The sequence below is a fragment of the Lucilia sericata genome, unplaced genomic scaffold (assembly GCF_015586225.1).
Source record: "Lucilia sericata isolate MDLA Ls3-8-SP2 unplaced genomic scaffold, ASM1558622v1 Contig000457F_arrow, whole genome shotgun sequence".
NCBI lineage: Eukaryota > Metazoa > Arthropoda > Insecta > Diptera > Calliphoridae > Lucilia > Lucilia sericata.
In genome coordinates, this window is record NW_023994472.1 from 153,902 (window position 1) to 173,101 (window position 19,200).

The window sequence follows — 19,200 nt, forward strand, 5'->3', positions numbered from 1 at the left end:
CCACAAATCGATGATGAAAAAAAAAAAAAATCAAACAAAACATAAAATGGATTTTGATTAAAAATCAATTCTTATCTTAAACTAATAATTCAAGCACATTAGAGGGAATAACAAAATATTTATTAAAATAAAAACTTTGAATATTTTTAAACATATTAAACGAAATTAGTCTATTAATGATTGGGGGTCTTGGGTTTTGCTTGATTTTTTTTTCTCAACTAAAAGATCATTTAGTTTAAAATGATGTCATCACTAAAAAAGTCTATAGTCTTAAAAAAAATTAAAAAAAAAACTCTAATAAATCTCATGAATATTTATGTTTCTTATCGCTGCCATTTGTTTAAATCATTTGATATTAATTATGCAAAATATTTGTAACATTTTGCTTCTTTTTAAGCTAAAACATTTAAATAAACAAAATCAATAATCGTGTGTTAGTAATAACAAGAAATTTATTCAAATATTGAAAAAAATACCTTATTACAACCTACGCAAAACTTGAGAAACTAAATTATAATAGAGAAGTTTTAATCAGTCATGAGTTAAAAGTTTATTTATTTAAATTCCTTAATTTATTAGTTGAGTTTTTTAAGCTACTGGTCCTTCCCTTTTGTTAATACTATGGATCTGTTGAAGTTTTTGTATTGCATCATCTGACAAAATGTCAACATTTCCAATTGTAAATACTTTCGGTTTATGTCCCCCTGGTGTGTTTGTGTGTGTGTGTGTTTGTTTATTTTCAACATCCTCCAGGGATTTGTTGGCAGCTTAACAAAATTGCATTCCATACCATGTATAATAACAAAAACAACAACAACAACAATATTTTCGTTTACAAATATAATACCAGAATCCGCTTTAAATATGTCTTGTAGTTGTTGTTTTGCTTGTGTAAGAAGAAGGGTTTCGCTTAAAACCAGTTCTTTCCTTTAAAGACCATTTATAAAATGATCGGGTTTCCTTCTACTTATTTCGTTTCTTTTTTTATTTCTTACAACTGCATCTTTTTCTTTAATCTTTTGTAGTTTTTTTTTGTTGCCAACTCTACCACATTTGTAAGTAGCATCTTTACAAATGTCAATTGATCATTGTAGTAAGTAGTGGCGGTGGCATTACTTAAAACCGCCAATTTATTATACACTCGAAATTATATTAAAACTAATTTATAATACACTCAAAAATCAACCATCTATTCTTTAATTTTCTCGAAAATTTTTTCTAAAAAGAAAATTTTCTTGAAAATTTTCTATAAAAAATAGATTAGATCTCAATAATTTTCTATAAAAAAGAGAATTTTCTCAAAAATTTTTAATAAAAAAGATAATTTTCTCGGAAATTTTCTATAAAAAGAGAATTATTTCGAAAATTATCTATAAAAAAGAGAATTTTCTCGAAAATTTTCTATACAAAATAGAATTTTCTCGAAAATTTTCTAGAAAAAAGATAATTTTCTCGAAAATTTTCTATAAAAAAGAGCATTTTCTCGAAAATTTTCTAGAAAAAAGAGAATTTTCTCGAAAATTTTCCATAAAAAGAGAATTTTCTCGAAAATTTTCCATAAAAAGAGAATTTTCTCGAAAATTTTCCATAAAAAGAGAATTTTCTCGAAAATTTTCCATAAAAAGAGAATTTTCTCGAAAATTTTCCATAAAAAGAGAATTTTCTCGAAAATTTTCTATAAAAAGAGAATTATCTCGAAAATTATCTATAAAAAGTGAATTTTCTCGGAAAATTTTCCATAAAAAGTGAATGTTCTCGGAAATTTTTCTATAAAATGCGAATTTTCTCGATAATTTTCCTTAAAAAATGAGAGAATTTTCTCGGAAAATCATCTATGAAGAGAGAATTTTCTATAAAAAGAGAATTTTCTAGGCAATTTTCTATAAAAAAAATTTAATAAAAATTTTCTATAAGAAGAGAATTTTCTCGAAAATTTTCTATAAAAAGAGATTTTTCACGAAAATTTTGTATAAAAAGAATTTTCTCGGAAAGTTTTCTATAAAAAGTGAATTTTCTAGCAACATTTTTTATAAAAAGTGAATTTTCTCGGAAAATTTTCTATAAAAAGTGAATTTTTATAAAAAAGAATTTTCTGGAAAATTTTCTACAAAAAGACAAAAGAGAATTTTCTCGAAAATTTTCTATAAAAAGAGAATTTTCTTAAAAAATTTCTATAAAAAGTGAATTTTTTCTATAAAAAGAGAATTTTTTTCGAAAATTTTCTATAAAAAAAAAGAATTTTATCAAAAATTTTCTATATAAAGATATTTTTTTTTCGAAAATTTTCTATAAAGACAATTTTATCAAAAATTTTCTATAAAAAGAGAATTTTCTTAACAATTTTCTATAAAAAGTGAATTTTCTCGGAAAATTTTCTATAAAAAAAGAATTTTGTGGAGAATTTTCTATAAAAAGACAATTTTCTCGAAAATTTTCTATAAAAAGAGAATTTTCTTAAGAATTTTCAACAAAAAGTGAATTTTCTCAAAATTTTCTATAATAAAGAGAATTTTCTCGAAAATTTCCCATAAGAAAGAGAATTTTCTCGAAAATTTTCTTAAAAATGTTCTATAAAAAGTGAATTTTCTCGGAAAATTTTCTATAAAAAGTGATCTTTATCAAAATTTTCTAAAAAAGTGAATTTTCTCGAAAATTTTATATAAAAAGAGAATTTTCTTACAAAAAATTCAAAAATTTGTAACCATAAAACTTATCCTTATATTTCAAAAAGTCCATAATTATAATCACCACTTACATAATGGATTAATTTTTCATTTGTTCTTTGAAAAGTCAAAAAATTATAAAAAAAAAGTTTTATTTTGTTAAGAGGATGAACGCTCAAACCTCAATATGAAACCCATAAAAACTAAAGTGCTGGGGTATTGTAAAATGTCAACAGATTTTTTTTAACAATATTTTTTTGCACTTTTGCAAATGTGGTAATTTGTTGTCGGTTTAATTTTTTTACGATATTTTTAAGCAAAGAAAACAAATTGAAAAAAATAATTATATAAGAAAAAGGATATAAAAAGCAACAGAAAAAGGGAAATTTTAGCTTAACAAAACGTTAAATTTTTTTAAATACAATAATTTTTCTTAATTTTTTTTTTTTTTTTTTCGGTAAAAATAATGATGGCGGCTTATTTTTATGGTTAATAACAGAAAAATAACCCAACAGCGTAAATATTTCATAATAATGCTTGCTGTTTTTTTTTTTTATGTTAAAGAAAAAAGTTTTTCAATTTGACGAATAGTTTCAATAAGAAACAAAAAACATTCCTTTGAAAAAATTCATTATAAGGAATAATGATGGTCATAGTTTGAAGACAACAAAACAGCAGGAACACAAGTTCGTTTTTTTGTATGAGATGAAGTCTACAAAGAAAACCAGGACACATTGTATGAACAAACATATATCAGACGTCGTCACATTAATCGTCATCATCAAAAAAAAAATAATGAAAAGAAAAAAAAATCAAGCAACATTTTGCAACAGTAAGAACAGTAAACACATTAAAAACGATTTATCTGCAGAAAGAAATTCCACAAAAAAAGAAGCAAGAAAGTAAAGTTGTCAAAGATCGAATAAATGATAACCTACTACGAAACAGAATTCGAAAATTTTCTATAAAAAATGAGAATTTTTCTCGAAAATTTTGTATAAAAAAAAATTTTCTCTAAAATTCTCTATAAAAAATAAATTTTCTCTACAACTTTCTATAAAAAAAAAGATTTTTTTCAAAAATCTTTTATAAAAAAAGGAATTTTCTCTATAAAAAGAGAATTATCTTGAAAATTTTCTATAAAAAAAAAGAATTTTCCAGAAAACTTTCTATAAAAAAGAGAATTTTCTCGAAAACTTTCTATAAATTTTCTATAAAGAAGAGAATTTTTTCGAACATTTTCTATATAAAAAGAATTTTCACGAAAATTTTCATTAAAAGAGAATTTTCAATAAAATAAGAGAATTTTCATAAAAAGGATAATTTTTCGATAATTTTCCATAAAAAGAGAATTTTCTCGAAAATTTTCTATAAAAAAGTGAATTTTCACGAAAACTTTCTATAAATTTTCCATAAAGGAGAGAATTTTGTCGAAAATTTTTTATAAAAAGAGAATGTTCGCAAAAAGATTCTATAAAAAGAAAATGTTCTCGAAAGTTTTCTATAAAAATATAATTTTCCTGAAAATCTGTTATAAAAAGAGAATTTTACGAAAATTTTCTAAAAAGAGAGAATCTTCGCGAAAAGCTTCTATAAAAAGAGAATGTTCTCGAAAGTCTTCTATATAAAAAGGAATTTTCTCGAAATTTTCTATAAAAAGGAGAATTTTCTCGAAAATTTTCTATAAAAAAGAGAATTTTTCGATAATTTTCTATAATAATAGAATTTTCTTTAAAATTTTCTATAAAAAAAAAGAATTTTTTCAAAAATGTTCTATAAAAAAAAATTTCCACGAAAATTTTCAATAAAAAAATTGAATTTTCTTGAAAAATTTCTAAAAAAGGGAATTTTCTCGAAAATTTTCCATAAAAAAAGAATTTTCACGAAAATTTTCTATTAAAAGAGAATTTTCACGAACATTTTCAATAAAAAAAGAGAATTTTCACGAAAATTTTCTATAAAAAAGAGAATTTTCTCGAAAATTTTCTATAAAAAAGAGAATTTTCTCGAAAATTTTCTATAAAAAGAGATTTTTCTCCAAAATTTTCTATAAAAAAGAGAATTTTCTCGAAAATTTTTTATAAAAAGAGAATTTTCTCGAAAATTTCCTATAAAAAAAAAGAATGTTCGCGAAAAAATTTCTTTAATAAACTGGAATTTTCCATCAACTTTTTCTAAATTAAGAAAAATTTCTGGAAAATTATCTATAAAAAAATTTGTTTAAATTAGTACATTTTGCAAAAAGCATCAACATTACTAATGGCTGAGCTGTAGGGTATTAAATTTGCCACAAAAAATACATCACAGTTTGTGAAAAAAAATTTGTGAAGAAAAAAATCGAAGACGAATGAGACAATGGCAACAGTAACTCAGTCAATTTCAACAATTCACAATGAAGTTGAAGAAACTGTTCAGGAAAAAGGAAAAAAATATATACAAAACTTAAATGACGAACTGAATGATAGACAGACGAATGGTTGCAAGAACGACGCACAGACATCTAAACAAAATAACAATGGCAACAACAAACCAAACAGCCAGTAACAAAAAAAAAATAACAATAATAACAGCTCTGGTAATACAAGCCATTACAATTCAAACAACAGCAATAATAACAAAGCCAGCACAACAGATACAGTGGGCAAAAAAACCTAAACACACATTCACACATATAATAAAACGAACATTTTAGTTTAGGCTAAGAAGAGAAAAAATAAGGCTTGGAAAAAAAGTAAAGAAAACTACAATACGCGGAACGTCATTATGTTTGGAATTTGGAATTTAAGGTATCTTCAAACCTTTGGTATTTTAAGAAAAATAAAGAAGAAAAAAAAAAATGTGCCACAACAATAACAAACCCAAAGACAACATATGAGAAACTTAGCGTCAAAAACTAAAACTTTGTAACAAAAACCTTTCAGTTTTAATAGCAGAGAAAGAAACTATTGCTACGCACCTCACCTCATCTTATGATTATAGCCTAATTATCTTAAAAAGTAACAGAAAAATATACTATTTAAAAAATTTAAACATATTTACTTCGAAATTTGTTATTAAACATTAACAAATTTCAAAATATGAAAAAATACTCTGTATCAAGTTTGTTTCCTAAGTCTTTTGTTTTTACTGTCACTTCAACCAAATACCTACAAGGATGGCCGGCCTGCTTTGCCTCACATTTTCAGGCGTATGTTTTTGGTTTCGCTTCTGTTTTCTTTATAATTCTTTGTGTTTTTTTTTCTCCTTTTTTAATTTTGTGTAATTACCAGACAATTAACTTAATTGACCTAAAGCTTCTTCTCTCTATCTTTTTTGTTGTCATTATCTTTCGACTGATTTGCAGTTTTTTTCTTTTGCAAAGTTTAGCTTAAGTTGATTTGTTAAGAAGAAATGTTAAAATAGCAGATGTTTTCTTAGGCTTTGTAAAGTGAGTAGCAGGATAATTATTAAACAATTAAAGATAATTTTGTAAAGAAATTTTAACTTTTCACAAGAAAAATGTTAAAGGAAGGAAGAAAAGGTGTAAAGTTGAAAAATTTTAATAAGAAACATGAAAGAAACTTAATTAAAATTAACAAGAAAACTGTTGCCAAAAGTATTAAATTGAATTTTCTGTAAAATTTTCTTGAAAAAGAGATTTTTTTTCGAAAACTATCTATAAAAAATGAATTTTCTCGAAAAATTTTTATAAAAAAAGAATTTTCTCGGAAAATTTTCTATAAAAACATAATTTTCTCGGAAAATTTTTTATAAAAAGAGAATTTTCTCGAAAAATTTCTATAAAAAGACAATTTTCTTGGAAAATTTTCTATAAAAAGAGAATTTTCTTGGAAAAATTTCTATAAAAAGATAATTTTCTTGGAAAATTTTCTATAAAAAGAATGTTCTTGGAAAATTTTCTATAAAAAGAGAATTTTCTTGAAAAAATTTCTATAAAAAGAGAATTTTCTTGGAAAATTTTCTATAAAAAGATAATTTTCTCGGAAAAATTTCTATAAAAAGATAATTTTCTTGCAACAATTTTTAAAAACAGAGGATTTTCTTGGAAAATTTTCTATAATAGAAGAATTTTCTCGGAAAATTTTCTATTTAAAGATCATTTTCTATAAAAAGAGAATTATCTCAAAAATTTTCTATAAAAAAGATAATTTTTTATAAAAACAAACAATTTTATAAAGAACAGAAATGTTCCTAAAAATTTCTAAAAAAGAGAAATATTTTAAAACTTTCGAAAAAAATGTTTTTACAAGTACACAAAAGCTCTTCATAGCTTTTCCATAGAAATGTCCCTTTTACCCAAATAGCGCAACTTCTTCATTCTTAAAAGAAATAATTAAGCTTTTAACTAAAAAAAAAAGAATAAAAAGCTTTTATTTTCATTAAAAAAGCAAAATATTTTCATTAAAATATTTTGTAATCCTTTCTTTAAAATCTTTCTTAATGTTTTCCATTAAAATTTTTCTAAAGCTTTTTTGTTTTTGCTTTCCTTTTTGTACGAAAATAAGCTTTATTAAGCTTTTTCATTAAAAGCTTTCTTAAGCTTTTTCATGTGGCCTCCGGTAGGTTAGTGGATAGTGTTCTAGTCTGGTAGACCGGAGGAGGTGGGTTCGATTCCCACCTGAGGCACTGGTTAAGGAGCGCACAACAGGCCCGATAGAGGCCTAGGTGTATTTCTTCGGATTTGATGTATATACATCCTCCTTTCAAACTAACTAACTAACTAACTAAGCTTTTTCATTAAAAGCTCTTTTAAGATTTTTCATTAAAATCTTCCTTAAGCTTTTACTCCCTAATATTTATCTAAAGCCTTTCTGTTTTTGCTTCTCTTTTTCTACGAAAATAAGTTTTATTAAGCTTTTTCATTAAAGGCTCTTTTAAGCTTTTTCATTAAAATCTCCCTTAAGCTCTTTCTTTAAAAGCATTCTTAAGCTTTTTCATTAAAGGCTTTCTTTTCTTAAGCTTTCCCTTAAATGATTTTTGTACGACAAAAATGTTTTATTCGAAACTTTTATGAAAAAATGTGTTTTTATTCCCGTTAAGAAAAAAAATTTGTAGTTCCGTTAAGCTTTTCAAAGTTTACCTGAACTTATAACAACTTTAACAAACATCAAACGAAACTTTTATGAAAAAACGAGTTTTTATTCCCGTTAAGAAAAAAATTGTATTTCCGTTAAGCTTTTCAAAGTTTACCTGAACTTATAACACTTTAACAAGGAATTTTCTCAAACTTTCTTTTACATTAAAAGTTATCTATATTAAGCTTTTTTATGAAAAGCTTTCTTAAGCCTTTTCATTAAAAGCTTTCTTAAGCTTTTTCATTAAAAGCTATCTATCTTAAGCTTTTTTATGAATAGCTTTCTTAAGCTTTTGCATGAAAAGCTTTTGAAAGCTATGCCGTTAAATGTTTTTTCTACGACAAACAATTTCGAAACTTTTATAAAAAAAGCTTTTATTTCCTTTAAACTTTTCTATGTTTACCAGAACTTTTAACAATTTTAATTTGGTTTTGAGAACATTATAATTTAGTGTGTTCATTGGGTTAAATCTACAGGAAAGATTATCTTATGCCACTTACAACATCAACTTACTAAACATTAGGTTAAAAAAAGTTAAAAAAATATTTGGTTTCATCATAAACTATTTCTGACATTTCCGTTTAATAATTACAATGATGAATCTCATCAAAAAAAAAAAAAAAAAAAAAAAACAAAAGGAAATAACTTAAATTTAATAAAAATGAAATCTTTAAAAAAAAAGATGTTGATACAAAAAATTTCATTTGAAGCAGACAAAAATATAAAAACTAAAGCAGACAACAAAAGAATGTGGTCCCAAAAAAATTGAATAACAAATGTTGTTCTTAAGAAAAATCTACAAAAAGCTTTGATCAATAACAAATATTTGGGGATAAAGATAAAGTTTAAAGAAACATTTCATAGTTCAGCAGACAAGCAAAAAAAAAAAAAAAATCAAAACCAAAAGATTGATATTTTGACTGATGCAGACTGACATTTGAGTTTTTGCTGTAAAGGATTTCATCAACTTAAGTTTAACAAAAAAAAAAAAAAAAAAAAAAAAAAAAAAAAAAATATTAACAAAAAAATAATGTAGCTTTTTAATAAAACCGCCTTAAAATTGTTAAATGTTCATCATAAAATATTTCATGTTTGCCAAATGAAGTATAGAGACAGGCAAGGCAGGCGGCTTGTTAAGAAAACAACTTCTATTAAAGTTATTTTCTTCAATTTTTTTCTGATAAAAAACCAGTAGTTGTTATATAAAGTTTATCTTTAAGCCCGTTTAGGTTTGAAGAATTTATGCATTTAATATGTTCAAAAAAAGCATGTATGTAGCTTTTAAGTTTTTTCTTTCTTTCTTTGTTCACTTAAGTTTGCGTTTCTTTAGAGATAAAGAAAACTTTCAAGTATTTAATTAATGTTATTAAATGTTTAGAAAAAAAAGTAGAGTTATAAAACTAGCAGCAGCATTATTTGCAAATGATTTTCTTTTTTTATTTTCTATGACTAGCTGCTGCTTTTGGGGGAACAAAAGAAAAAAAAACGTTATTTAATTAACATTTTATATCTAGATATAAAACATGCAGAAAATTGGCAAAATAAAAAAAAATAGAAAATAAACATGAACAAGTCTTCTAATCTTAATTAAAAGAAATTAAAAAATTTATTATAAAATAAATAATAAAATATTTAATTAAATTAATTAAAGATGGCAATTTAAACTTGGGAATTTATTATTATAATAACCTACTTTTAAAAATTGCCATCTTGTTTTCTAAAAACTGATTTCAAAAACCTTTCACCATAATTATTTTAGATCTCAAAAATTTCAGCTTTTATTTTAAATAAAAAAATTTGTTGTTTTCATAAATTGTCTACTTTAAAGGTGCGAAAAAACGTATATTTTTTGTTTAAATTATTTTCCTTTGATGTTTTTAGCCATTGTATAGTATTTTTGGTTCAATAGCTTGTCGTCATACACATATGCAATCGGTTTTATTATTCTTCTTTCTTAATGAATCACAATTAAATTAACACTTTAATGTTAAAAATGTTTAAATAAATCGTCAAAAGCAACAAATCAAATTCTATACAATAAAACCATAAAAATAAAGACAGTCGGTTGAAATCAAACAAATTTTTTATAATATGGTTTCAAGACAATTTAAGTTTGAAAAAAAAATTATAAACAATTTAATAAAAAAATAAATTTAATGCCATAAATAAGATTGAAGTATGAAAAAAGTTTTTTGAACAAAAGATGAAACTTCTTTTTATTAATAGATAATATCCGGGTTGAGAGAATAGACCATTATTACAGGAAGCAGAGCCATAATAAATGATCTTTATTTATTAAAAATAACTTGTCCACAAATTAAAAATAAACAATTATTTTCGTTAAAAAAATTTTCAGCAGATGGACGGACAAGTTTGTTTATAGAAAAGTAGACTGATCAAGTAACTACGATTTGCAATTTATTTTTTATTTAATTTAACAAAAATTTATTTTGAAAAATTTTTTGTGCAAATTTACCATTTATGCAATATAAAAAAACTAAGCGTTACTAAAACTTAAATATTAACGAAATTTTTATTTAAAGAATTAAACCTTGAAGCGTTAAATATTGAAAATTCGTTACAGTAAAGAAAAAAGAAGATAAAATTTAAAAGAAAAACTCTTAAAACTCTTTAAAATTTATGCTGCAAACATGAAAATAATTTCAAACGTTCAGACAATTTGATATCATATGACTAAAACGAGGAGGAAAAAAACAATTCTATTGCAAAATCAATTTCGTAATTCGAATGGATTTTAAATTTTTTATAAAATTTTTAATTTCTATAGAAGTTTTAAAAAATTTCATATCATTAATGAAACTATTCATTGTATTAACGTAATTAGATAAATGTTTTATTCGGGCTATGAAACGCTACTTTCTATAATGTAAAATTTCGTATCATTAATGAAACTATTCATTGCATTAACATAAACAGATTAAAGCAAAAGTTTTATTCGGGCTACGAATCGCAATATTAACGCTACTTTCGTGACTACAATGTAAAATTTCGTACTATTAATGAAACTATTTATTGCATTAACGTAAACAGATTAAAACAAACGTTTCATTAGGGCTACGAATCGTACTTCAGTGTAATTCATCAATGAAACTATTCATTGTATTAACGTAAACAGATGAAAGTTACATTCGGGCTACGAATAGTAAACGATATTTACGTGACTTTAACGTAAAACTTCACAGTATTAATAAAAATATTCATTGCATTAATGTAAACAGATTAAATTAAAGTTCAATTCGGCCTACGAATCACAATATTAACGCTACTTACGTGACTAAAATGTAAAATTTCGTACTATTAATTAAATTTTCATTGCATTAACGTAAACAGATTAAAGTAAATGTTTCATTCGTGTTACGAAACGTATTTCCTTCAGTGTAATGATAATTCATTAATAAAACTTTTCATTGCATTAATAAAAATTTTCATTGCATTTCATTGCAATGAAACTATTCATTGCATTAACGTAAACAGATTAAAATAAACGTTTCATTCGGGCTATGAAGCGTACTTCTTTAAGTGCAATGATAATTCATTAACGAAACCATTCGTTGTATTAATGTAAACAGATAAAAGTTTCATTCGGACTATGAATCGTAATATTAACGCTACTTTCGTGACTATTAAATAAAATTTCGAACTATTCTAAAACTCGTCGGGCTATGAAGCCTACTTCTTTAAGTGCAATGATAATTCATTGTCTTAATGTAAACAGATAATAGATTCATTCCGGCTAGGAATCGCAATATTAACGCTACTTTCGTGGCTATAATGCACAAATTTCGTACAATTCATGAAACAGTTCATTGCATCAACGTAAACAGATTAACGTAAAAGTTTCTTTCGGGCTACGAAGCGTATTTCTTTCAGTGTAATCATAATTCATTAATGAAACTATTCATTGCATTAATGTAAACAGATAAGGTTTCATTCGGGCTACGAATCGTAATATTAACGAGACTGTAACGTAAAATTTCGCAGTATTAATGAAAATATTCATTGTATTAACGTAAACAGATTCAAGTAAAAACAATTTTTAAGCGATTTTTGACTATAACGTAAAATTTTCTACTACTAATGAAACTATTCATTGGATTAACGAAAAGTTTCATTAGGGCTATGAAGCATATTTCTTTTAGTTTAAAGATAATTCCAAGTTTTAACAAAATTCTGAATTTTTAAGAAAAACTTCGAATTTATAATGAATAAAATTTTTAATTTTAATAACAATTTCTAATTTTTAATGAAATTTTGAATTTCTAAAAACATTTCGAAGCTTTACTAATGAAAATACGAGTTTTGTGTGCAATTTCTAGTTTTAAAATACTACAAACTTTTTAAATGTCTAAAAAAACTCAAGCAGTTATACAGACCCAGCCAAATTACAATTTGGTAAGCAATTCCAACCACAAAAATTTGTATGTACATCATCAAAGTAAGGCTTTTAAGATAATTGCTTTGAATATAAAATTCTTTAAAGAAAACGAAGACAAGAAAAAAAAAAAAAAAAACACAATGTGTTTATAATGATTTTAGACAATCATGATGTTTATTTGAAGTTAATGATGAACATTTTTTTTTGTTTCTTCCCAAATAGCAGGTTTTTATATATGTACCTCAACTAAACATCTTCTAGACACCACAAAAAAAAATACAAAAAAAGTAACATTAATAATACATTTTGAGGTTGGCTTCTAATGGTGTTAATAATGTAAAATATAAAAGATGAAAAAAAAAATCCAACGCTGATATAGACACTTTACTTTAAAATACTTTTAATCAATCTTTTTTTATTTTGTTTTAAATATGTAGACAAACATATGTATTTGATGCTATATAGAGCATTAGATATGTATGTCTGTATGAATTTAAAAAATTTCTGTTTACTGGCTTCATTATATTTTTGGTTTGGGTGTAAAACCCTTAGGCCATTTGAAAGTGTTTATTATCATTAATATTTTTTTTTTGTTCATTCTTTTAAAATTTTTTGGAAAAAATATTTTTAAACAATTGTTTGCACCTCTGGTGGTTTTCGTATTTTACTTTGGGGCCTTTGCTTAAAAAAATAATTCAACCACAACAAAAGTACCTGTTTCCGATTAGTTGCGCGCGGTATGCTTATTATGAGGAATGAATTTTATATTTATTATCTTGTACATATGTAGCTGTCTTTCTCAATAACTATTTAAAATTAGAAAATTGTTAGCGATCATAAAAAATTTTAAATTACTGATCAAACTTTGATCACCTTTTTCTGTAGATACAGACAGGTTTGTTTTATATAGAAAAAGACAGGTTTGTTTTATATAGAAAAATTTGTTAGACTGTGTTCACTTTGTTGAAAATAAGATCAGAATTCGATCATTTTTTCTATAGAAAGTTCGATAAAACTGCGATCACTATTTCTATATAAAATTTTATCAGATTGAGATCACTTTGTCCACAGAAAATTAGATCAAAATGAGATTACTTTTTCTATAGAAAATTTGGTAAGACTACGATCACTTTGTTCACAGAAAATTAGATCAGAATGAGATTACTTTTTCTATAGAAAATTTGGTAACACTACGATCATTTTTATATATAAAATTTTATCTTACTGTGATCACTTTTTCTATAGAAAAATATATCAAAATGTTATCATGCTTTATAAAAAATGTCATCAAAGTGTGATCACTTTTTCTATAGAAAATTGTATTACATTGTGATCACTTTTTCTACAGAAAAATTTATCAAACTGTGATCACTTTTTCTATAGAAACATTTATTAAAACTGTGATCACTTTTTGTACAAAAATTGATCAGACTACGATCACTTTGTTCACAGAAAATTAGATCAGAATGAGATTACTTTTTCTATAGAAAATTTGGTAACACTACGATCATTTTTCTATATAAAATTTTATCTTACTGTGATCACTTTTTCTATAGAAAAATATATCAAAATGTTATCATGCTTTATAAAAAATGTCATCAAAGTGTGATCACTTTTTCTATAGAAAATTGTATTACATTGTGATCACTTTTTCTACAGAAAAATTTATCAAACTGTGATCACTTTTTCTATAGAAACATTTATTAAAAGTCTGATCACTTTTTATAAAAAAAATTGATCAGAATTCGATCACTTAAATCCTTATATAATATGTCTATGATCTTCTTCCATTCCAAACAAACTTAAACTAATAATTCTATTTTTCTCTTTCATTTACAGATCACCAAACTATTACCACTCATCGAGTCGCACTGTTCTAATCGCATAAGATTTCTACTCTGTTCGGCTCTCTTTCCTCTCTGTACACCCGATGTGCCAAGGCCAGTAACAGCTTGCACCTCGTTGTGTGATCATGTGAAACGAGAATGTTCCTCTCACACGGATTTAATGCAATTATGGCCAGAGTTTCTGAAATGTGAAAATCTACCCAGTCCCGAGAGACAAGAATTATGCATGCAAATTCCTACATTAACAGAAACCGCTAAATTATCGGCTGAAATTGGTAAAACCGAAATGCCTGTTAAACAAGATCAACCGCAGCCACCAAGACAATTACAAATACCACAACAAGTGCAACAGGTTCAGGCTGGTGGTAGTGCGGGTCACCATTTCTATTGGCCTTGGTTGAATCCCCATATTAGCAAAGCCATTAAACCCACTGCTATATGTCCGCTCAACTTTACCGTTAATCCTTTAAATAATGATGAATGTGTTCCACAATGTAATCGTGATGGTTTTCATTCCACTCAACAGAAGAAAGTGGCCGAGAGTTTGATATTGGGCTTGTCGGCGGTATGCTTTGTTTTGACTCTCTTCTCTTTGGTGACTTTTTGGGCAGAACCCACACGTTTCGGTTATCCGGAGAGACCAGTTTTGTTTCTGTGCTTGTGCTATAACTTGTTTTCCGTCTGCTATTTGGAGCGTATAGTATTCCATAATTCCTCCAGAGCATTTGCTGTCCATGAAGATCCTTTGGGTAAAACCCAATTGTTACCCTGTTCGCTAACACCACCCTGTTTGGCTTCCTACATTACTACCAGCTATTTAAGTTTATGTGCTGCCACCTGGTGGCTGATTTTTGCTTTGTGCTTTTATTTATCCTCACACAAGAAATGGTCCTCGGAGGCTTTGGAAAAGAAGTCCGGTTTGTTTCATGTTTTAGCCTGGGTGCCACCACTAGCTCCTCCTATAGCCGCTTTACTATTGGAAAAAGTTAAACCCAATGAATTGACCGGCATGTGCTCAGCTCCTGGTTTTGTGGAAATACCCGCCATAGTTCTATTACTTTTGGGTCTGTTCTTTACCCTCAGAGCCTCCAGATCGCTACATGCCCTACAACAACAAATGCTGCCCACTTTTGGACATCAGAGATTCTCACAAATACGCAAGAGATTTTTAATTTTCTCTCTGGTCTTCTTTGTGCCCACTTTAGCGGGAGTGGTGGCGATATTTTTCGAGCCTCATGCTGAAATGGTGCCTACATGTTCGACTCGTGAGGATTGTGCTTCACCTAATCAAATGCCTGCTTGGCCTACTTTAATCAGATTATTCTTTCAATTGGCCGGTGGTACTCTAACCGGTATGTGGGTGTGGTCTCGCAAAACCTGCGAGTCCTACAGAAGTCGTTTGGTGCCCACACCCACTTCCTCCATGACAAATACCACCACCAAATCAGCCAATTCATTGCCTAAGAAACATTTACATGCATCGGGTAAATCAACAATTGGCGCTCCTCTCTACAGTGGCATCAATTTTCACAATGTGCCCGTTTATACTACAACAGTAGTGGCGCCACCACAACCTCGGGTGTAGCCCATTAGTATTCATAAGACTACTACAACTCATTTAAGGGCGGGTGTATATAAAATTGGGGATTTCTAATCTAGATAAAATTAAGCTAATAATTTCAACGAAATTAATTAAAAATCTATTAAAATAATTGTACATTTTTTCTCTCTCTCTAATTTATTTTATAATTAATCATTAAGACTCGAATGTTGTTTTTTTTTTTAATAAAAAAATTATTTTCATTTATTAATTTATGTTTCCATGTGAGACAAACTTTGCCCAGTTATTAATTTTTAGTTTTTTTCAAAAATCATTTGTGAAAAAATTTAAATAGTAATTTGCTTTAAGGGCAAATTTCTTGTTAAAATAAATCATTATTTTATTTTCATTGCATTTTTGTGTTATTAGTTTTTAAATTATTTAATTTATTTTACATTTTTTGTTTAATGTTTTTTTTTCTTTGTATTATACATATATTTTTTTTTAATTACTATCTAAGTATTTGTTAATAATTTTAGTGTTATAAGTTAAACACTTGTAAATATAATATCAAATAATTTACACAAAAGTATTTAGTTTTTAAATTAAACATTGAAATGAAATATTTTTAAAAAATATATAAAACATTATATAATAAAAAAAAACAAAATGTATTTTATTTAAAGAGGAAATATAGGATTATCAAAGGTTTCTCTCTAAATTTCGCATAAACATTCCAATTCCATTCTAAAAGTTTCAAAAGTTCAATTTCACATTTGCTTACATCCTGAAGTTAAGTTTTAAAGTTATATTTTGCTATTGAATAATGAAAACTTGATCACATTTTGATCACTTTTTCCCTATAATAAAAGAGACCACACTGTGATAATTTTTTCTATAGAAAAGTTGATCGTACTGTGATGTGTTTCCTACAGAAAAGTTGGTTTAACAATAATCACTATTTATATAGAAACTTTTATCAGTCTATGATCAAATCAGATCAGTTGATCAGACTATAAATGTTTCGTATAGATAATTTTATCTGTTTGTGATCTGGGAAAAGATGATCATACTGTCATTACTTTTCGTTGATCAGACTGTGATATGTTGCTTAAACTGCGATCACTATTTCTATAGAAAATTTAACAAGCAGTGATAACATTTTCTTTAAAAATGTTAATTAGACTGTTACACTGATCAGTGTTCACACTTTATTATAGAAAAGTTGATCAATATTTCTATAGAAAAGTTGTTCGCTTTGTATCACTTTCCTACAGAAAGTTGATCAGACTGTGATCACTTTATCTTTCAAAATGATAATCTGAAGATCTTCTCGATTGATGATCACTATTTTATAAATAGTTATGTTGTGATCATTTCTACAGAAAGTTGATCAGACTCTGAAAGAAAGGTGTTCAGATCATGATCACTATTAAAAAAATATATTGTGATCATTATTTCTATTTCAAAGGTTTATCAGACATCAGACTGCCATTATTTTTTACAGAATAGTTGATCAGAAAGTAATCCCTATCATATCGGAAATTTATCAGACAATAATCACAAAGAATTGATCAGTCAGTGATCACAATTCATATCGAGTAGATCTGACTGTGATCACTTTCTTTTTTAAAGTTGATCATACTGTGATCACTTTTTTTTACATTTTATCAGACTGTGATGATTACTTAAAAAAAAAGTTGATCAGACTGTGATAACCTTTTTGTTTCGAAAAGTTGATAAAACTATGATCACTTTTCCTACAGAAAAGTTGATCAGAATGTGATCACAGTGATTCCTGTCAAAGGATCAGACAATGATCATATTAATTTGTTTTAATGTTGATAAGACTGTAATCACTTTTTTAGAGAAAAATTGATTGAATTATTTCTTGATCATTCTGTAATAATTTTTCTACAGAAAATTGATTAGACTATAATCACTTTTCCTACAGAAAAGTTGATAAGAGAGTGATCACAACTCATATTGAAAAGTTGATCAGACATTGATCACAATAATTATCGAAAAATAGTTTAGACTGGGATCGATTTTCCTTTTTAAAAGTTGATCAGACAGTGATCTACATAAAGTTGATTAAACTATGATCACTTTTCCTACAGAAAAGTTGATAAGAGAGTGATCACAACTCATATTGAAAAGTTGATCAGGCAGTGATCACAATATCGAAAAGCAGTTTAGACTGTGATCGATTTTTCTTTTGAAAAGTTGATTAGAAAGAGATTACAATTCCTGTCAAAGGGTTGATCAAACAGTGATCGTAATTAATATCAAATTGTACTTCAGACTGCGATCACTTATTTTTTTTTAAGTTGATAAGATTGCGATCACTTTTTTAGAGAAAAATTTTATCATATTGTGATTATTATGATCACTTTTACTACAGAAAAGTTGATAAGAGAATGATCACAACTCATATTGAAAAGTTGATCAGACATATGAAAAGTAGTTTAGACTGGGATCGAAAAGTTGATTAGACAGTGATCACAATTCCTGTCAAAGGGTTGATGAGACAGTGATCGTAATTAATATACTTCAGACTGTGATCATTTATTTTTGGATAAGTTGATCCGACTGTGATCTTTTCTTCAGAAAACTCTTATTAACTATAGAGCAATTTGTGAGGCTGCGATCACATTTCTATAGAAAAACTTTTCAGATTGTGATCACTATTTGTAAAGATGTAGATGTTTTACAAACATCTGCACTATAATGGAGTAGAGTAGAAAAATTATATTGTCTGTTTGTTAAAAACAAAAGACTCTGGACACAAACTCGAAATACACAATTTGTAAAACAATATTTTTTACATGTTGTAAAACAAAAAAAAAAAATAATTAATAACTTACAAATATTTAAAAATGCCATACAAGTTCATGTTCATTTACTACAGTTACTTCATGCAAACAAAACTGTTTCTCATATTTACTATATTTTAGTGACAAGACAGGTCTGTTAATTTATCGTTTGCTTAGATCTTATTTACGGTAATATCAACTTATTCGCACAACTTATCGACTAATTACAGATTGAAGAAAAAAAAAAACTACACAGAATAAAACAAAAAACTACATTTCAAAAACAACAACTCATTTCATCAGTTCTGCACATCACTAATACCTTGTATTCTTTTGTCTGGAGGAACATTTCCAGAAGCCCTGTAGCCTTCATTAAACATAATTTCTTGCTACAAGTATTAATGTGTTGTGCCATTTATTCTCCTTTTTTTTACTTTTTTGTGCTTTTACAACTTGCTGTTGGCGTTGATGGACACCTGGAGTGTTTTTCAAAAGTTTAACATCAACAGCAAAAAAAAAAGAACAACAACGAAATAATAATTGCTACTTACAGCATGACAACAGCAAGACAATACAGTGACATTGCATTTTGTACAAGTATAAATTATTTTCAAGTCAAAGTTTTTTTTTTACATTTTATTTCAAATTTTATTGTATTTCAAGTATCATTATAGTGCGGCATCTTTGTTATTTTTGTTTGAGCTGGTTGGTAAGTATTAAAAGTACTTGTATGAGAATTTTATATGAATTTTGATAATAAAATATCTTGTATGGATCATAAAATACTTCTTTGATCAAAAGATGTGCGAAATATCTTGTCTTAAGATTTCTAATTAAAAATACATTGTTGTAGACATTGTATT

General features: G+C 26.3%; 1 protein-coding gene and 1 long non-coding RNA gene across 2 annotated transcripts in view; one reads left to right on the forward strand and one right to left on the reverse strand.

Annotated features, from left to right (window-relative positions):
- The window catches only part of LOC119605112 (frizzled-3), a 36,306-nt gene extending 20,131 nt beyond the window's left edge, over positions 1-16,175 (forward strand). The window contains exon 2 of the mRNA XM_037958066.1: positions 13,974-16,175. Coding sequence (XP_037813994.1) covers positions 13,974-15,566 — 1,593 coding nt within the window. The 3' untranslated portion in view covers positions 15,567-16,175. The remainder of the gene's footprint in view (positions 1-13,973) is intronic.
- The window catches only part of LOC119605113, a 176,609-nt gene that overhangs the window by 69,472 nt on the left and 87,937 nt on the right, over positions 1-19,200 (reverse strand). The gene's annotated exons all lie outside the window — the stretch shown is intronic.